Source organism: Ursus maritimus, unplaced genomic scaffold, assembly GCF_017311325.1.
Source record: "Ursus maritimus isolate PB19 unplaced genomic scaffold, ASM1731132v1 scaffold_1, whole genome shotgun sequence".
Classification (NCBI taxonomy): Eukaryota; Metazoa; Chordata; class Mammalia; order Carnivora; family Ursidae; genus Ursus; species Ursus maritimus.
This window is the reverse complement of record NW_024423343.1, coordinates 53,130,198-53,151,776: the sequence shown is the minus strand read 5'-3', so window position 1 is coordinate 53,151,776 and position 21,579 is coordinate 53,130,198. Positions and strand designations below refer to the sequence as shown.

Below are 21,579 nucleotides of genomic sequence, written 5' to 3'. Positions count from 1 at the left end.
AAGGTGGGCAGGGGGCAGAATTCCCAGGACCACAAAACAGACTTTAAATATTTGTGAACTCATGGGAAGAAAGAGAGTTTTCCCAGGTGTATAGAGAGCCTGCATCATACCAATTCATTTTTTTTTAGAAATTTACAAGTGTTTTATTATGAAATAACATTTTATTTGAAAATACAGATAATGTGCAAATTAAAAGATGATCCGAATCTATGTCATCTCATTCCTTGGCAGAAACTCTATAACCTTCTGTAACCCAGAATTTGCATTAGTCATATGCTATCTATGATCATTAGTCTTTTCTCAAAGAATTTTTCACATCTTTGGTCTTAATTCAGAGTATGAAACAATGTCCTCAGGGTATTCTTTCTTTCTTTTTTTTTTTTTTATTTATGGACTAAGGTTTATTTTATTTATTTATTTATTTTTAGATTTATTTACCTATTTTTTTATAAGAAATTTTTATTATGTTATGTTAGTCACCATAAAGAACGATTTCACAACATTTGCAGCAACATGGTCAGGGTAATCTTTCTTAAAGGCACATCCTATCATGCCTATCTCCTCCCTCAAATCCTTCCACGATGTTCCCATTACCTGCAACATGAATCCAAACTCATCAGTGTGTTGTTGAAGGCCTTCCCTGCTCTGCCCCGTCACCTTTCCAGACTCGCCACCCACCACACCCTCTCACGTGTGGCACACCACTGGCAAGCCCCCAGATGCATCATGCTATTCTGGCCTCGATGGCTTTATCAGTGCCTTTCCCCGGCCTGTAGTGCCCTCCTATCCATCCTCCAAGCTTAGACTGAATCCAGCCTTGTCCAGCAAGTCTTTCTTGATACTCAGCCCACGTTCCAGGCAGATCTAAGGACTCCTTCTGTGTTCTCATGACACGTCCTCATCACATTTTATTATAAGTATTTGTTGCCATGTCCATCTATGCTTACCATACTGTTGGCGCCAAGAAAGCAAGAGACAGGTCCTATTCAACTTGGTGGCTTTAGCACCTGGACTATAGAAAGCACTGAAATGTTCCTTAAATGAATGAATCATAAATGTTCTTGACTACATAGAAACTTTCAACAAAGAAATTAGAGGAAAATGAGGGAAAAGGAAGCTTTGGCCAAAGAATATTCTCAGCCATAGAAACAGTACTTATGTTTGTGACCTTCATTGTTCTTAATCAACATTGTATTCTTCACTAGGTATGGAGATTGCTATGTATGGAATAAAGTCACCACGTGCATACACAACATTCTCAGTGGGAGGAGGTGGATAGAGCATTATGGAGAAGTAACCATTAGAAATACCAAAAGCAGTGTTTGCATTTGCAAACTCACATTTGTCAAGGTAAATGATATCTTACAACAGTAAAGAAAAAAATAATATAAAATGCTTCATAAAGGAGACATAAAAGTTACCTTAAACAACAGCAAGTGAGTGTGTCCCATATCATTGATCCTTAAGGACATTTTAGATAAGAAGGCAGAACCCACTGGTGGAGTTACTCAAGGCATTCAGACGTCCGAACGTGTGGAGGTCAAAAAAGGCACCATCGCAAAACAAGAAGTACTTTTCTTTCTAAAGAAATTTCTTTTTAAACAGCCAGTCGGTGTTAAGTAAAATTCCAGAAAACACGCCTTGCCTATAGCGAGTCTTCTGGTTTCTATTTCTATTCTTGCTTGATTGCAACATAGTCAAGTGATCTTATTTTAGGGAGCTAATTATAATGCATTTGTCATTTTCTGAGGGTGCATGTGGATGATAACTTCCAGTCACCATAAGCTTATCCAGCTCTGCCGCTATGATGATCCAAATCCGTTCAAGAAAATCGTCACCTTGATTAACAAGATTCCCGAGCTAGACTACCTGCACAACAGCGTGTGCCCTCAGTCGCTCTGGTCTGACGTGGAACGCGCGGTATCGCCCTAATGGTTAGGTGTCCTCTCGAATTCGTTGTGGTACAGAAACTCCACCACCCCCTTTTAATCTGTTCTACTCCCGATCTCGTTCTGCTATGGCAGACACAGGTAACATATTGGAGTCTTAAAACCCAGTATGTTCTCTTCTTAGTGAAATCCTTTAACGCCGTCCTGGAAGGTCATGTTAGTTTTAATAGAAGATCTTCATTTTTACTCAAGATGTTACTCCCATTTTCCTTTTTTTGCTTGTGGACTCATCAGGTGGCTCTGAACTGAAAAGCCAGGATCGTTACTTTCCCCGGTTGGGTGATGACAGTCAATGTGTGCATTTTGTCTTGTGGGCCATGAGAAACTTCGATTTAGTCCTGCCCCTAATATTTGCAGAGCTCAGGGCAGAAGTACAAATGGAGGCCCCATTCCAAATGTGTAGATATTTAAAATTTGTACGTCAGACCTATAGTCTGTCACATAACACATTCTGTTCTTTCACCTTGACAAATATACCTTTTATAACAAAGCCCACGAGGCCAGGTTGGACACTTTAGAACTCCAAGTTGGGAACCTGGCAGAGCAAGAGAGCCAGTCTTGACGCATGGCCTTCCTGCTCTCTCCCCACCTGTGGCAGCCTCTGTCCCGCTCCACAGGGGGCCTCATCCACACATACAAAGGCAGTCCAGCTGCATGTCCAAGCTCTGTCCACACCTGCCTCAAACGGCCACCCATGGCTGATCCTCAGGCGCAATTCACACCCTGGTGGTGGGTGGTTTGCCCTTTGGATGGACAAATCCAAAGAAGTGGACAGTGTGAGCTGTGGAAGAAGCTTAAAGCAGTTGGGAAGGGGAATTCTAGGACCTGATCTAGAAGAGGGCCATGGAATCCAGATGGGTGAATGCCCACAGACTTCTCATCTCCTGGGGAGAAGCATGGTTTTCCTGATGAAATTTAGCCATTTACAGACACTATAAAAATTATTTCACAAGCAACTTCTACAGCATTGCCCATTGAAATGCATTAAAATCCATGAACAAAGGAAAAATTTGAGACAGGGGCATCTAAGGAAGAAATTACCAACCAATAAATTAATACTAGGTTACTAGGAGAGAAGCTGAGCCCTCTCTGCCCTAGCATAGAGTAGAGATGACCCCTTTCTTTAAAGATAAGCCCACTAACACTTGGAAAGCCAACCTTTCATATAAAACATTTGAGATAGATTTCTGGAAGTGGTTTGAATGAGTGACTTCAAAGTTAAGAACGTTTTCTGTATGGAAATTATAGGGATTGGTGTTATTAAAGAGACTGGACGTTTTAATTGGGCTTTGGTTTTTCCAGGTGAATTATTGGAATTCTAATGTGAATGAGGTCCAGGGGGTCGTAATGGATCAGGAGGGGAAGGTGGTGCACCGGCTCTTCGGGAAGTGGCATGAAGGGCTTTATTGCGGTGTGGCCCCTTCAGCAAAGTGCATCTGGAGACCAGGTGAGATGGGAGTGAGCATCTTGCCTCTGGAGGGCACCTTGAGTAACAGAAGGAAGGGGATGCCACATCTTGTGCGGTTCACCATATGCTTTCATAGTGAGATTAAAAACATAGATGCTTAAGGTAAGCATAGTTGTATTTTACGCTTAACATACAAATGAGGTCAATCCCAACTTTTGATAATAAGGAATTTTAAAATTGAGGCCAAATCTGACATGTGGTCAGAGACGAGGCTTCATGTAAAGTTATTCTAAATGTAATGCCCACGTGCAAAAGCTAGGTATGTTTATTAAAGAGTTTAGACAATTGAACTATACAAACTTAAATCCTTACTCATATATTCTCTGTTCTAATAAAACAAGGGAAAGCCTGCAGACATCTATAATCCACAAAGTCAATAACTTAACCAGAATAAGTGATCTTCTCACTTGAGCAGCAAAAAGCTGCAATATGTTGACATTTAATAAAAGATATCAAGAGAGTTCTGGTAATACACTAGCAGTAATTGAATATCAAGTGTAAATAGAACAAGCGTCCACATGATATTTATTTTCATTGCAATTTTGTCAGTTAAGTCCTAACTTTAAAATTAGTTGCTGGTTTTCTAAGAGACCTAGAGGAGTATTTAAATTTCCTGCTGGTCGTGTGGGGAGTTCATTCATTCAGCAGCTATTTCTTGAGTAGTGACCATGCATCAGCTTTACTCTAAGAGCTTGGAATACATCGTGAGCAAAGCATACAAAGATCCCGCCTTCGAGTTTAGTTAAAAAGTGCCAATAAATAATCATTTAGATCTGCGTCTTTTTCTAAAAGGAAGTAAATTGTGTTTCTGGTGAAATCTTAATGTTCGAAGTTAATCAGCCTGGCATTTGGTTACCCAGTTGAGTATTTGAGGGGAAAATGATGGCATAGTTTACCCAGTAAAGAGTACTCTGTGCACAAGGTTTTATTTTAAAGGCTGAATTTCACAAAATATATGAACCTACTAGCTCTGATAACTAACACAAAGTTTCCTATCTAACAAAACACAACCGATTTAATTTGCTTAAGAAAAACCTTAATCTGATTTTTATGACTACACATTTAGTATTCGTGTGGCTAGTAATTAAGCACCTGGGTTCAGGCAGCTTCTGCAGGCTTCCTTCACCTGTCTGCCACTCACGGTGGTTTATTGGCCTTTCAGGTTCCATGCCAACCAACTATGAGCTCTACTACGGTTTCACAAGGTTTGCTATCGAGCTCAATGAGTTAGATCCTGTCCTGAAAGATCTCCTTCCACCGACAGATGCCAGATTCCGGCCGGATCAGAGGTGAGCTTGGCCATGATGTTTGAAACGGACACTAGATCGTGGTGTGCTACAGACGCCATTGAGGCTTATTTTCACCACCTTCCTTTATCTATTCATGGAATCATTCATTCCTTCCCTTACTCCACACCATTTGAGACTTTGACCCTAGCTAAGACGGTGTTCGCGGGATCGTAACAGATACTTAGCTCAGCAGAATTTCCCACAGAAGATAACACAGTCCTTTTTTTTTTTTTTTAAGATTTATTTATTTATTTATTTGACAGAGAGACAGCCAGCGAGAGAGGGAACACAAGCAGGGGGAGTGGGAGAGGAAGAAGCAGGCTCCTAGTGGTGGAGCCTGATGTGGGGCTCGATCCTGGAACGCCGGGATCACGCCCTGAGCTGAAGGCAGACGCTTAACGACTGCACCACCCAGGCGCCCCAGAAGATAATATAGTTCTTAACAAAAGGTTCCTGCCCCCCAGCCCCAAATTCACCAGAGGTGTGCAAATTCGTGAACTCTGGCTCCACTAAAACCTCCTCCAGGGTTTTCACCTCTTTACTTCTACTGCTGTGTCTCATGGATTGTCTTTTAACCTGAAGAATAAGAAGATAAGTTACAGGAGCACCTAGAAATGCTCCGAGTCAAAGTCTGGAGTTTGTCCGGCGTGGTTTTGATCCCACAGGATGTGAGATGTACGCGAAATGCAGTCCCTTTAATACCTTCTGATTCTTATTTTTTATTATTGTTTTTTTAATAATTTTTTATTATATATGTTAGTCACCATACAGTACATCCCCAGTTTTTGATGTAAAGTTCCATGATTCATTGTTTGCGTATAACACCCAGTGCTCCATGTAATACGTGCCCTCCTTACTACCCATCACCAGCCTGTCCCATTCCCCCGTCCCCCTCCCCTTTGAAGCCCTCAGTTTGTTTCCCAGAATCCATTCTCTCATGGTTCGTTCCCCTTCTGTTTACCCCCCCTTCCTTCTTCCCTTCCTTCTCCTACCGATCTTCCTACTTCTTATGTTCCATAAATGAGTGAAACCATATGATAATTGTCTCTCTGCTTGACTTATTTCACTTAGCATTATCTCCTCCAGTCCCGTCCATGTTGCTGCAAATGTTGTGAAATCGTTCTTTCTGATAGCTGAGTAATATTCCATTGTATATATGGACCACATCTCCTTATTATTTTTATATAGTTCTGTATGCATGTTGTCCATTCTGACAGTTATTTTTACTTTTTCCAAAAAGTCCGAAAATTTCCAAAAATGTTTTCCAAAAATTTACAAATTCCACCTGAGATCATTTTCTGTTTCCAGAGTATTTGTGGCTTTATGTGTTTTCTGCCAAAATGTTCCAGTGTTGAGTGTCCTACTATTCAGTCCTCTTACACTCCCCCTGTCCCCAGAACATGAGGTCTCACTGTCCAACATTCCAATTCAACCAGCTTCCCATGTGCATCATACTGAATCCCTGCTCTTTTCTCTCATTTTGAAAGTTAAATACAGGTTTTGCAAATCACCAGTGGGTCTGCCTTTTCTTTCTCAGTTCTATTCAAATATTCCCTTCCTGAATTTCATTTACAATTCATTTCCTTTTTGTGTACTTTTGTAATTTCCCCTAATGTTAGATTCTCTTTTTTTCACCAGTTTTACTCCCTCCGATAAAAAGGGAAACTCCTTCCCTCTCAGTCTGTTCTAAAAGTAGGTGGAACACAGCCAGCTGCCATCCTCCCTTCTCTGGCCTTTACTAAGTATTTTTCAGATAATATGGAAAAGGAGCGCAACCCGGTTCTTCATATTGTCCCAAGCCTGGGCTCTCCCATCATCCCGAAAATCTCGAGTTATAGAACCCAAGAGAGCACAGAAGAGTCTTCAAGGCCAAACTACTCCCTTTCTATCCCTAGCTTTACACTGCTGTACGCAGTAATTCAGTTGACATACCCAGCAAGCATGTTCATCGGTGGGCAGGCAGACAGAGGTAGTGTGGCCTGGGGTGGGAGCGAGGGGACATTATCCGCTCACCATGTTATATTCTCAGCAACTAGAAGGTAATTTTATACAAGACGAGATTATTTTTTTCTCAGCAAAGAGGATGATCTATTAGAGGGATAACTGTGTTCTGCTTAGATATTTGGAAGAAGGAAATGTAGAAGCTGCGGCAGCAGAGAAACAAAGAGTGGAGGAACTCCAGAGATCTCGAAGGCGCTACATGGAAGAGAACAACCTTGAACACATACCAAAATTTTTTAAGTAAGTCCGTTCATTCCCATAACAAGTTCACATTTTGCAAATGATTGCCACCATCCGTGAGAAACTCCAGGCGAAAAAAGAAAATGAGGGATAGTTTAGTGTCCAGGGAACTCAAAATTAAACCGATTTGGGTAACTTTGGTTTTGGTAGTGAACATATTGAACCAGATTTTGTACATGTGAACAAATCAGTTCTCCTCCACAGCTCGTTTCTTTCTGTGGGCAGCAAAAAAGGGTGAGGGCCTTGCCCAGAATGCTCTTGGTACTTCAGCTACCCCATTTAAAACGGTGGAAACTTGTTTCCAGCCCCGCAACTCAAGGCTACAGTGGGACCCCACTGCCCACAAGGTCATCCTGGCTTCATTAGTATTTGATTTTATTTCCGTCATACGGGGCTTGTGTCATTCAGATTTGGTCCTTCTGTGGTATCATCATGGGTGATTATTACAGGATTATTTGCAGGATTATATATACATCACACAGATGAAGCTGTATTTTCCAAATCCATCTGTTACCCTCCCGAGCCAGGACATATCAGCTCAGAATAACCTCATATCCTTTAGAGTTGCCATCTCGTGCCTGCCCTGGGGAGGAATGCAGCCTTGCCCTTTAGATGACGGAAGTGCACTCCGGGCGGGGACCACGCAGGGGCTCATGGAGCTACTGTTGTTGCGTACTTCTCCTCGCAGGTGAAGCAGAAATAGCCTTGTGGGTCTGGGGCCTGAAGCTCTTAGTACAGCGCTTATACGTGCCTTTTGTTTGTTTGTTTTTTAAGATTTATTTACTTGTGAGAGAGAGAGAGAGAGAGAGGAAGGGGAGAGGGAGAGAGAGAGAAAGAGTCCAGAGCAGACTCCGCATCGAGCACAGAGCCCAACGCGGGGCTCCATCTCACAACCCTGAGATCACAGCCTGAGCTGAAACCAAGAGTTGGCACTTAACTGACTGCACCACCCAGGCGCCCCATACCTGCTTTTTTGCGGGGCAGTTCACTTCTAGCCTTGCCTAGAAGTGATTTATTTGTGCCTTCTGTCCCTCTCCCCATGACCTCATCCACTCCTATTTTAAACAAACAACACAAACAAAAGGAGTTTCTTTTTGGTCAAAAATAGTCAAGTCAGAGATGCCTCAAAGGCTCCGTCAGTTAAGGGTCTGCCTTCGGCTCAGGTCATGATCGCAGGATCCTGGGATCGAGTCCTACATCGGGCTCCTTGCTCAGCAGGGAGCCTGCTTCTCCCTCTCCCTCTGCCTCTCCCCCTGCTTGTGTGCGTGCTCTCTCTCTCTGACAAACAAACAAAATACTAAAAAAATATTTAAAAAATTCAAATCATCAATAAGCAGAGAGGACACTGGCTTACAAAGTACCCCTCATGTATACACATCCTATCTATGGGAGAGGGTCCAATGACCAGGCCACCTTGACGTGATTTGTGCCTAATGTTGATTTTTATATTTCCACAGAAAAGTTATTGATGCCAATCAAAGAGAAGCCTGGGTTTCTAACGATACCTACTGGGAGCTGCGAAAGGACCCTGGGTTTAGCAAAGTAGACAGCCCTGTTCTTTGGTAAACTGGGAATGTAGAGCTAGCCAACATATCACGCTCTGAATGAATAAATAACTATGCACAATTATGTTTCCTAGAGCTCCGCGTGGTTTCTGGGTCGACTGAAAACCGACCGTTTGCTTTTCTATTCATCTTTATAATGGACTTTCAGAAGTGCATTAGACAAGGCCCCTAACCACTTTTGGATCCTTTCTGTTTTGCTGCAACCATATCCCTTAAAAAACATCCACGCCCTCCTTGAAAAGCAGAATAAAAGGAGCAGAACATAAAATCCAAAGTCTGAAGTGTTTGCAAAGAAAACAAACTGTAACTGGTGCTTAAAGCCGATCCAGAGAGTTAAAGCAACATGACATATAAACCACGCGTTTGGTCCTTTGTCTGGAAGCACCATCCCCGCATCATAGAAGCTCCTGGGCCACGGCAGTTGGTCAGCTCAGACTTCGAGTGTGTCTGTTTCATGTGGTGTACTTGTGCTGACCTTGTCAAAAAAGATGTGATACTTCTCAGACCTGTTCCATCTGTACGCCATTGTTCATGCCTTAAGAAATGCAAAGATGTACAATAAATCATTTTTTAAATGTGTGCTCATAGGTTTATGTGAGGGACAGCTCTTTCGAATCATGGCATGATTCACTTTCTGGGATCAGAGCAATGATGAGACTAACGTAAGTGGATTTTAACAAGTAAACTACCCATGCTTTACTTTGATATCTTGGTCACTGTATCATATATCTGAAGGGCAAGAAGGAAAAGGTGTGCTCAGTAGACCTCTGTATTCGCGTTGCTCGTCAAGTTCCTGTCCTGCGACCAGATAATAAACCCTCTTCCACCTCACCTCACAGTGTGCCCTAGTCTTTGGCAATATCTGTATTTGATTTGAACACTCGGCATCCGTGTTAAAACCTTAGAAGGAAATAACAGAAAGCACGTGGAATTTCTAAGCACGTGGGCTTAGGAGTTGCCGTAAATGGAACGACTTTTGAGTGGAGCACAATGTCCCCCGCATCTCTGTCGTGGGCCCAAGCCGTGGCCACCAGCCGAAACCCACTGGGAACAGAAGCTAGAGTACGAGGAGCTTATTTGCATTGTTGAAATGAGTTCTATGCAAAATCATATTTTATATTTTCCTCACATGATTCTGTATGATACATAACGACGTATTAGGCATTTGCCTTTGCTATTGGCAGAGATAATAAAAGAAGCTAAGGAATTGATCCATCCCAACAAAAGCAGGGGGAGGGGCAGAAATACGCTTTGCATCCTTCCGGATTTGTTTTTTCTTCCAATATACAGAGGCTTTTGTAAGAAGCTTGCATCAGTGTTCCTGAGTTTCTGCACGTAGATGACTCTGTAAATGCCTGTATGTTTAAGAAAAAAATCTCTTCGGAGATTTTCCTAGAGAATTATAAAATTACATATATTTTATTCTTAGAGTCGTATCATCAGATTTTAAGTGCTATTTCAAGCTCTGAGAACAAGGTTATTGACATTTTACATTTTGTTATGAATTGTTGATTTTAGTGTTCTTTCTCCTCAGCAAAGCATTCTGAAGTAATGGCTAACCCACTCCCAAACCCCCAGTCTCCGCTGAGAGCGGAAGAGAAAACTCTGGAGTGTCCACTAGGTGGAGCAGTGTGTCAGTTCTGAAACGTCCCCCCCTGTATCTTAGTCCCTACATTATGTGTACCATAGGGTTGAAAGTGAAATTTCTTTTTCTTTTCTTTTTTTTTTTTTTTTAAGATTTTATTTATTTATTCGACAGAGATAGAGACAGCCAGCGAGAGAGGGAACACAAGCAGGGGGAGTGGGAGAGGAAGAAGCAGGCTCATAGCAGAGGAGCCTGATGTGGGACTCGATCCCATAACGCTGGGATCACGCCCTGAGCCGAAGGCAGACGCTTAACGACTGAGCCACCCAGGCGCCCCGAAATTTCTTTTTCAAAAGTAAACCCCCTAATCCATCGCCAGATCTCAGCATTCCCCTGGCGCAACGCCATCCCTAGGATTCTCAATGCCTTTAATTCCCATTTTGAATCTATAGGTGGCTTGCCTCAAGGGAGTAAAATTATTCCCTTGTTATTGATTTTTTTTTCTGTGCATTCGTCCTGACGTCTTTTTATCTACATCTGAGATACATGCCTTTAATTTTAATTAGAATTTAATTAGAATTGAGTTGTCTTCCCCATAGAAGTATGTTCTCCCACAATTGCTAAAGCTTTAAATACTGTTCTGGTCTGTACTTACTAGCACTTTCCTGAACAGTCGCAAAATATTTAGCCTAAAAATAAGAGAATTCTGCAAAGCAAAGGTACCGCGAGTAGTGAAGAAGGAAGGTAAGGCATTAGGTGACGGCGGTGTATCAGTCAGGTAGCTGAAGGAGGACCCAGGGCCCATCAGGGAAGCATCTCCTGTACCTGGCATTTGGGCTGTAATTGAGAAAAAGAATAACTCCTAGAGAGGACCTTCACTGGATAATAAGTTCAAGCTACGAATCAAGGAGGTAAATGTTGGTCAGAGCTAACCTGAAACTCTGATTAGGGTTTCAAGATGAGAAGAAGAATGTCACATTAATGAAAAGACCACATATTATAATATCCCAGATTTAAAATCTATTTTGAGATCCAGATATCCTGAGTAGACTCCCAATTCAAGCGATCAATGAAGTTTTAGATAATATTTCTATAATAACTGATTCACAAATCTCCCTATTAAGTATTCATGCCCAGGTAATGGCCTCATTCCTCCCCACTCCACCTCCACCTCCCCCCCTTTTTTTTCCTTTTGATATCACGGTTTTAGAATTGTGCCACTGAATCTGTTTGGGATTTTTATTCACATAATTTGGGGGCTTTTGAAACTAGTTTAAACAGCAAAAAGATAGAATAAATATTAGATCATTCCTGATAAGACCTTATTTCTTAGAATTTTATATAAGCTTCTTTGTTTCAAGGGTACTTTTTTTATTTGTTTTTCCCCTAAAACAGTCCAAACTAGAGGAAGACTTAATATATCTTTATACGTCCCCCGTGATGTATTCATCAGCTCCTTCACCTTTCTGCGCTGGTCGTGAAGGAAAGCAGAATAAGTGACAATGGTCCTGTGGACGTGGCTGGACTGAGCAGATCGAATTATTCTGCTTCCATATGCTGCCGCCCAGGGTGCAAATTTACTCTCAGATTTTGCTGTTATTTTTTTTAATTAAGTCATTATTTTTCATAGGTTACTTACAAGTACCCCATAATTTCCAGGCAGTTGTAAAAATAAACCTCATTTAAGATACCTTTGAATATTACCGATCAATTACAAGTGACATAAAAACTACCAAATATATCTTCCAAGGAAGAGAAACCGAGGGGTTGTCAATACCAAGGATGCCAGGTTGTTGAATTTCCAAACCTTTCGCTCCTCTCCATCATTCTGGTCCCCGTGCCTTTCAGCAAGCCCACTAACCAATCGTTCGCCTCTGTCCCAAAGAGCACTTGGAGGGCAGGGGTCAAAGAGGAACCTGATCAATGGTTTGCTCAGTTCTGGTTACGGCTGTGGTTGGAGAAGACTTTATAATCATAACCTAATGTACAATTTTGTTATTACAAAAATTAATTATCCTTCTTATCTAATCTTGTTCCCTGTCATCCTAGAGAATGAAGTGTTTGGGGGAGCAGAGCTCCTCACACACCAAGGGGTGTAATAAATGTTTGCACTTGGCTCAAGTCGTTATATGATGAATGTGGCACAGGAAATGAAGTTTGTGTGCAAAATACTAGTTTATTTCTATGGGAGCCATTATGTTCCGGAGATATATAATGTAACTAATTAAACAATTATGAATCTATTTTATGCTCTAGAAATGTTCTTTTGGGGGAAAGATGGAAAAAGTGTAATTGGAGCTAAGATTAAAGTGGTTTTGGTTTGTTTTTGTTTTCAGAAATCTTCCCAATCATTTAGAAATACTGCTTATCAAAACATGCTCAAACCCTCTAGGTTTTCACTGAACTTCTTTTGTAAAATTGATGCATTTAAAGTGTACGTTGCATGAATCCTTCTGTTAAGCCCGACTTTGCTTAGCTTTCTTACATGACTGTGAGAATACACCTTACATACCCGTGTGGGGGCGCCCCTGTGTGATGAACTGTAAGACTTCATTGCAGCCTTTGCTATCAGAGAAAATGGTAAATTGCTTAAGAAGGGCTTAGCTTTAGTTCTTTCAAAATGAGATCTAAAAACAGAATTCTTTAAAAATTGTGCTGACGCAGCATGCCCACCATTCGAAGCAAATGAAGCCCCATGATGAAGGCAACTCACACGGGGCAGTTTCCTGTCTGTTACATGCATCCTTTTGTTTTCCAAAACCATCATCATTTTTCTCCTTCCTCTGGTCCTAACGTAGTGAGGGGCAGAGATAACACATGTCTATTCTTTAGCACTGTGTCATTGAGTATGAGAATAATATGCAGCCGTTATGCACGGTTGCAGGGAACCACTGCATTTAGCCTCTGGAAACACTATTTAATGTTCATGGATTAAAAATTGCCCCAGAATTATGTATTATTCATTTCCTTGGTTTCTTCAGATTGGTAGGGAAAAAACATAAAACAATTTCTTATTTTCTGCAATTTTTTCCTATTATGCCTGCCTTCTAACTATAAACTAGGGCAATGGTGATGAAAAAAATCCTGAGTTTTCAGAAAATAAGGTATAATTCTATTTGAGGCCACCTGTTTCTTCGTACTTTAAGCTAATAAGGTAAGCAACAACTTAATACTGTTAACTAGAAGACTGCTGAAACTATGACTTCTTTTATCTTAGGCACCAACTTCCCTGCACCCCCTATTTATCGTCATCCAGTTATTTCTTTAGGAGATGATGTAGTTGTTAGAAACTTTTTCCAGTCATTTCCAGCTTATTGAGATGGGGCTAGCATAAACATTCCATATATGAATGAGTAATTTGATACATTTTGACATATATGTACACTTGACACCATCACCACAATCACAGTGATGAACTCCATCACCACCAAACATTTCCTCTGCCCCTTTATCATCCCTCTCCTGCCCCTCCCCATCTGCCACACCGAGGCAATCATTGATTTGCTTTTATTACTTCTTAAAAATCTGCATAATTTCTTGTATTTATTGCATATGGGACTTTTCTAGAAGACTGTGTGCCTATGGTAGACGCGTGCCTCCAAACTCCTGAGCCGCGATCCCGGTATCCACCACCAATACTAACATATTATAAGAGGATCTCATTAAGTTCTAGGTCTGGTAGCCCAGTAGAAATTTTAGATTTTTAAATAGTTAGAAGATAATAAACTATTTTTCATATCAAAATGGCCGTGTAAGTTAATGAATTCATTTCCATCTTTGTGGTGGTGATGGGGGGGGGGGGTTCCAAAAGAATGGTAACAAAGAACTTGTTGGCAGTGTTGTGGAAACCCTGGGAAGGGTTTTCCTCTTGTTTGTAAGGAACGCATCACTGACAAAGCCGTGGGAATCCAGAACGACTGCTCTCGAAATGATGGCGTCTTGATAATGATGACGAAGGAAGCAGGATTTGCTTCTTTCCTTATTTGCCACCCTAGCCCCACTTTTGGGTCACAAACGTTGGAAAGCGCCAGGGCTCAAAAAGGCTGCCTGTCCATCTTTGCTAATGCACGCAGTCCTCATGTGAAGATCAAGTTGTTAAACGTAACTTTCAGGAGGAAATGGAAATGAATAGCTGCAGTCCAGGGAGCGTCTCACCACCGGCCGCCGTGCAAGGTGAAAGCTTAGTCCTACTTTCCTGCCCCGCAAATCCTGTTGCTCAAAAGCAGAAGACTTTTCCAGAGACTGTCAACTGCAGCATGATTGACATGAAATGCTAATGAAGGAAAAAGCCAAGAATGAATAAAAGAGAAATGGGATCTGAGAAAGAAAAGTAGGCTCCCTAAGTGGGGCGAGGGTCATGTTCCTTCGGGGGCGTGTGGATGGATTCCCAAGGAGCCAAGTTATTGCCTTGGATGTTTATTTACAGGCAGATTTCTGAGCTTCCCTCTGTAGATTCTGAGTCCCTAGATCTCGGGTGTGGACCATGAGTCTGCATTTTGCCAAGCACCCTTGGCCCCCAAGAAATTTTGAGGCAGATGGGAAACCTCCGTGAGCGTGGGCTGGCCCAACCACCCACTCCCTGGTCCCTGCTCCAATCTCAGGATTTTGTTTTTCGTCGTCTCATTGCAACATTTAGGAGTCAACAAGAAAGTCGACTTCCAGAATAAAAACCGACTAGAGCTTGGTGATTTGTGACTCACCCTGCCATGCGTGACTTCTTGTCACTTTGATGACTTCTGTCCCGAGGCCAGTGCTGTGATACAGAGGTGAAGAGGAGGGAGGACAGAACTCTGAAGCCTGAAAGATGAGACTGTGTTAACTAGGGATGGTAAAATCTGTTCTGGGGGCATTCTAACCAGCCCAAGTAAACAGAACTTCTCCTCTTCAAAGCCATGGATCAACCCCTCCTGCCTTCCATTCCCTCTTAGACCTGGTTCATGCCTCCAAGGGAAGTTCTAAAATTGGGCTGAGGGGGGGCCTCCTGGCTGGTGGAAGGCCACAGGGAAATTCCGTGGCGAAGCGCGCTCCTGGTCACCTGACAGATTTTCGATACAAGGTAGAACCACCACCTCTTTATCCACATCAGCTTCTTCCCTGAAAGTACTATATTTTTAAAATTTTCATTTGAAAAAACTCCACTGTGAAATTATTCTGCTTATAATTGAACGTATAAAGGCAATAGTCATACTGTTAGTTTGCATATGGTCATTTTGAGATAAAAAAATTAAATTTTATCTTATATTAGGAGTAGAATTTCAAGCAACTTTCTACAGGAAAAAAATAGCTTGTAGTTAAATTTCCTACTGAAAGAGTGATTATTCACTGAAAAATATTGTCTAATCTGTGCCACCTCGAAATAAGAATTGTGCCTCTTCAATGAATGTTGTGTACCAGAATGTTACATTTGTAAGAGCACAGGAAACTCAATAAATTTTAAACTACGTAAAGAGGCTTGAGTTTTGTGTGTGGCATGTTCTTATTTTTTTTTTTTTTTTTTTAAGATTTTTTTTTTTTTTTTTTAATGATTTTTTATTATATTATGTTAGTCACCATACAGTACATCCCCGGTTTCCGATGTAAGGCTCGATGATTCATTAGTTGTGTATAACACCCAGTGCACCATGCAATACGTGCCCTCCTTACTACCCATCACCGGTCTATCCCATTCCCCCACCCTCCTCCCCTCTGAAGTCCTCAGTTTGTTTCTCATAGTCCATAGTCTCTCATGTTTCATTCCCCCTTCTGATTACCCCCCTTTCTTTATCCCTTTCTTCCCCTACCGATCATCCTAGTTCTTATGTTCCATAGATGAGAGAAATCATATGATAGTTGTCTTTCTCTGCTTGACTTATTTCACTTAGCATTATCTCCTCCAGTGCTGTCCATGTTGTAGCAAATGTTGAGAACTCGTTCTTTCTGATAGCTGAGTAATATTCCATTGTATATATGGACCACAACTTCTTAATCCAGTCATCTGTTGAAGGGCATCTCGGCTCCTTCCACGATTTAGCTATTGTGGACATTGCTGCTATGAACATTGGGGTGCATATGGCCCTTCTCTTCACTACGTCTGTATCTTTGGGGTAAATACCCAGTAGTGCAATGGCTGGGTCATAGGGTAGCTCAATTTTTAACTTTTTAAGGGACCTCCACACTGTTTTCCAGAGTGGCTGTACCAACTTGCATTCCCACCAACAATGTAGGAGGGATCCCCTTTCTCCACATCCTCTCCAACAATTGTTGTTTCTTGCCTTGTCTATTTTTGCCATTCTAACTGGCGTAAGGTGGTATCTCAGTGTGGTTTTGATTTGAATTTCCTTGATGGCTAATGATTTTGAACATTTTTTCATGTGTCTGTTAGCCATTTGTATGTCTTCATTGGAAAAGTGTCTGTTCATATCTTCTGCCCATTTTTTGATTTGTTTATTTGTTTCTCGTGTATTGAGTTTGAGAAGTTCTTTGTAGATCTTGGATACCAGTCCTTTATCTGTAGTGTCATTTGCAAATATATTCTCCCATTCCGTGGGCTGCCTCTTAGTTTTTCTGACTGTTTCCTTGGCTGTGCAGAAACTTTTAATCTTGATGAAGTCCCATAAATTCATTTTATCTTTTGTTTCTCTTGCCTTTGGGGATGTGTCATGAAAAAGGTTGCTTTGGCCGATGTCGTAGAGGTTGCTGCCTATGTTCTCCTCTAGAATTTTGATGGATTCCTGTCTCACATCGAGGTCTTTCATCCATTTGGAGTTTATTTTTGTGTATGGTGTGAGAGAGTGGTCAAGTTTCATTCTTTTGCATGTAGCTGTCCAATTTTCCCAGCACCATTTATTGAAGAGACTGTCTTTTTCCCACCGGATGTTTTTTCCTGCTTTATCAAATATTAGTTGCCCAAAGAGCCGAGGGTCCATTTCTGGGCTCTCTATTCTGTTCCATTGGTCTATGTGTCTGTTTTTGTGCCAGTACCATGCTGTCTTTGTGATCACAGCTTTGTAGTACAGCTCGAAATCCGGCATTGTGATGCCCCCAGCTTTGTTTTTCCTTTTCAACAGTTCCTTGGAGATTCGGGGCCTTTTCTGTTTCCATACAAATTTAAGGACTATTTGTTCCAGTTCTTTGAAAAATGTCCTCGGTATTTTGATCGGGATAGCATTGAAAGTGTAGATTGCTCTGGGTAGCATGGACATTTTAACTATGTTAATTCTTCCAATCCATGAGCATGGAATATCTTTCCATCTTTTTATGTCTTCCTCAATGTCTTTCAAGAGTGATTTATAGTTTCTAGAATATAGGTCCTTTACGTCTCTGGTTAAGTTAATTCCAAGGTAACGTATGGTTTTTGGTGCTATTGTAAATGGGATGGATTCCCTAATTTCTCTTTCTTCGGTCTCGTTATTCGTGTATAGAAATGCAACTGATTTCTGAGCATTGATTTTGTATCCCGCCACGTTACTGAATTGCTCTATAACTTCTAATAGTTTGGGAGTGGCTTCTTTTGGGTTTTCCATATAGAGTATCATGTCATCTGCAAAGAGAGACATTTTGACTTCTTCTTTGCCAATTTGAATACCTTTGATCCCTTTTTGTCGTCTGATTGCTGTTGCAAGGACTTCTAGTACTATGTTGAATAATAGTGGCGAGAGTGGGCATCCTTGTCGAGTTCCTGATCTTAAGGGAAAGGCTTCCAGCTTTTCCCCATTGAGAATAATATTTGCAGTAGGCTTTTCATAGATGGCTTTTATGAGATTGAGAAATGTACCTTCTATTCCTACACTCTGAAGGGTTTTAATCAGGAAAGGATGCTGTATTTTGTCAAATGCTTTTTCGGCATCGATTGAGAGGATCATATGGTTCCTGAGTCTTTTCTTGTTGATATGATGTATCACGCTGATTGATTTGCGAATATTGAACCACGCTTGCATCCCAGGTATGAATCCCACTTGATCGTGATGGATAATCCTTTTAATGTACTGTTGGATTCTATTAGCAAGTATCTTGTTGAGGATTTTGGCGTCCATATTCATTAGGGAAATCGGTCTGTAATTCTCCTTTTTGAGGGGGTCTTTGCCTGGTTTGGGGATCAAGGTAATATTGGCCTCATAGAATGAGTTTGGTAGCTTTCCTTCTGTTTCTATTTTTTGAAATAGCTTTAGGAGAATAGGTATTATTTCTTCTTTGAATGTTTGGTAGAATTCCCCAGGAAAACCGTCCGGGCCTGGAGTTTTGTTATTTGGAAGGTTGTTTATCACTGACTCAATTTCTTCATAATTAATTGGCCTGTTTAAGGAATCAATTTCTTCCGGTTTCAATCTTGGTAGTTTATAGGTTTCCAGGAAGGATTCCATCTCTTCCAGATTGCTTAGTTTATTGGCATATAGCTGTTGATAAAAATTTCTAATAATCCTTCCAATTTCAATGGTGTTCGTCGTGACCTCTCCTTTTTCATTCATAATTTTAATAATCTGGGTCCTTTCTCTTTTCTTTTGGATAAGTCTTGCCAGTGGTCTGTCAATTTTATTGATTCTCTCAAAGAACCAGCTTCTAGTCCTGTTGATCTGCTCTACTGTACTTCTGGTTTCTGCTTGATTGATTTCAGCTCTAATTTTGGTCAACTGCTTCCTCGTGCGTGGATTAGGCCTGTCCCTCTGTTGCTGTTCCAGCTTCTTGAGGTGAGAATATAAAAACTGCATTTTAGATTTTTCTATTCTTTTGAGTGAGGCTTGGATGGCTATGTATTTCCCCCTTAGGACTGCCTTTGCAGTATCCCATAGGTTTTGGACTGTTGTATTTTCATTCTCATTGGTCTCCATAAATTGTTTAATTTGATTTTTGATTTCCTGGTTTATCGAGTCATTCCTGAGCAGGATGGTTCTTAGTCTCCAAGTGTTTGAGTTTCTTCCAAATTTTTCCTTGTGGTTGAGTTCCAATTTCAGAGCGTTGTGGTCTGAGAATATGCAGGGGATAATTTCAATCTTTTGGTATCGGTTGAGACCTGTTTTGTGTCCCAGAACATGGTCTATTCTTGAGAATGTTCCATGGGCATTAGAATAGAATGAGTATTCTTTGGTTCTGGGGTGTAGTGTTCTATATATATCTATGAGGTCCAACTCGTCGAGTATGGCATTCAAAGCCTTTGATTCTTTGCTTAGTTTTTGCCAGGGTGTTCTGTCTATTTCTGAGAGTGGAGTGTTGAGGTCCCCTACTATTAATGTATTTTTATTTATATGTCTCTTTATTCTGGTTAAGAGTTGGCTTGTGTATCTTGCTGCTCCCCTGTTGGGGGCATATATATTTATAATTGTCATATCCACTTGTTGAATACTTCCCTTAAGAATAATATAGTGCCCTTCTGCATCTCTAACTATAGTCTGTAGTTTAAAATCCAATTTATCTGATATGAGAATTGCTACCCCAGCTTTCTTTTGAGGTCCATTTGCGTGAAAGATGGTACTCCATCCCCTTACTCTCAGTCTGAATGCATCTTTGGGTTCGAAATGAGTCTCTTGTAGACAGCAAATGGATGGGTCATTTCTTTTTATCCAATCTGCAACCCTGTGGCGTTTTATGGGATGGTTCAAACCATTTACATTAAGACTGATTACTGAGAGATATGATTTTAATGTTGCCATGTTGCCAGTAAAGTCTTTGTTTGTATTGGCTGTGACTTTCTGTTCTGTATCACTCTTGGGGCCTTTTTACTTTTATAGAACCCCCCGTAATATCTCCTGTAGGGCTGGTTTCGTGGTTACAAAATTGGTTAGTGACTGGCGATTCTGAAATGTCTTTATTTCTCCATCAATTCTGAATGACAGCCTTGCTGGATAAAGGATCCTTGGCTGCATGTTTTTCTCTGAAAGAGCTTTAAATATGCTCCCCCAACCCTTTCTCTCATTCCAGGTCTGTGTAGACAGGTCTGACGTAATTCTGATGCTTTTGCCTTGGTACGTGAGAAATTTCTTTGCCCTGGCCGCTTTCAATACTGTATCCTTGCATCTAATATTTGCGAATTGCACTATGACGTGACGTGGCGTAGGTTTGTCGTGGTTGAGCTTGGGAGGGGTCCTCTCTGCCTCTTGGACACGAATGTTTGTTTCCCTTGCTAGATTAGGGAAGTTTTCAGCTACAATTTGTTCAAATATCTCTTCTAGACCTCTGTTTTTCTCCACCCCCTCGGGGATGCCGATGATTCTAACATTGGATCGTTTCATTGAGTCAGTAATCTCCCGTAACCTACATTCGTGGGCGTGGATTTTTTTAAGACCATCTTCTATTTTCATTTTTTCCTCTATTAACCCATCCTCCAATTCACTAACCCGTTCCTCTGCTTCTGCGACCCTGGCCGTCAGAGCCTCTAGTTTTGCCTGCATTTGGCTCATAGAATTTTTAATTTCTGTCAGATTCGCTCTCATTTCTGTCCTTAGGGATTCTATATTCTCAGTAACCTTTTCGTTAATAGTTTTTTCAATTCTACTCATCATTTTGACCATCGTTACTCTGAATTCCATTTCTGATAATTTGGTTACATCCATATCCATTATTTCTGTGGCAGAGGCCACAGACTCACTGTCTTTTCTTTGCTGGGGGGGGCTTCTCCTTCTTGTCATTCTGATGAAGAGAGGTTGCGGGGTTTCCAGAGCCCAAATTATTGACTGGGTCCCAGGCCGTGCCCCTTGTTTTATAGGGATCTTAGGGATGTGGGCTTCTTCTTTAAAGATTTTATTTATTTATTTATGTGGCAGCCAACCAGCGAGAGAGGGAACAGAAGCAGGGGAGTGGGAGAGGAAGAAGCAGGCTCCCAGCGGAGGAGCCCGATGAGGGACTCCTTTCCGGAACGCCGGGATCACGCCCTAAGCCGAAGGCAGGCGCTCAATGACTGCGCCACCCAGGCGCCCGGGTTGTGGGCTTCTTGATTTTTCAGCCTGCCTTCTGTGTTCTGGGGGAGGGGCCTGCCGCGCCGATACTCAGGCAGCCCTGTTTGGGTAGAGTCTCCGCGTCCCCTGCGAGGGGGGATGGGGATGGGCACTCTCTGAGCCGGTATTTCCAGGCTTTTGTTCTCTGGCGGCTTTCCCTGGCGGTTTGCTGTGCCTCTTCTGAGAGTCAGAGCAGCAGCGGCCACATTTCAGCCTCTGTCACAGAACAGAGGGATCGCGCGCCTCTTACCAATGTTCTGGCCACTTTAACTCTGTTTCTGTTGGTGCTGCTCAACCCTGCAGCGTCCCGGGATGTGCGCCCCACACCCGGCGTCCCAGCCCTCACTTCCAGGGCCGGCGCGTTTCTGTCCTTTGTGTTTCTAATGCCGCCAGCCGCCAGCCGCCCCGCGCACGCTCCCGGATCTCCCGGTCTCAGTCTAGATCCAGTGAGCGCACCGGGACTCCGTACCATGAGATGCCTGGTGGCGCGCGCACCCGGCTCACGGTCTCAGTCTGCTGTTTTGTGGGTGCCGTCCGCGAGCCCCGCCCGCTCTCCCGTGCAAGTGGCTACCGCTTCC

General features: G+C 42.0%; 1 protein-coding gene across 5 annotated transcripts in view; it reads left to right on the top strand.

Annotated features, from left to right (window-relative positions):
- The window catches only part of OSBPL6 (oxysterol binding protein like 6), an 85,703-nt gene extending 76,360 nt beyond the window's left edge, over positions 1–9,343 (top strand). For all 5 annotated transcript variants that reach the window (XM_008687184.2, XM_008687188.2, XM_040643427.1 and 2 more), the window contains 5 exons: positions 1,206–1,350; positions 3,252–3,396; positions 4,580–4,706; positions 6,825–6,947; positions 8,405–9,343. In XM_008687184.2, coding sequence (XP_008685406.1) covers positions 1,206–1,350; positions 3,252–3,396; positions 4,580–4,706; positions 6,825–6,947; positions 8,405–8,513 — 649 coding nt within the window. In that variant the 3' untranslated portion in view covers positions 8,514–9,343. The remainder of the gene's footprint in view (positions 1–1,205; positions 1,351–3,251; positions 3,397–4,579; positions 4,707–6,824; positions 6,948–8,404) is intronic.
- The last annotated feature ends 12,236 nt before the right edge of the window (positions 9,344–21,579 follow it).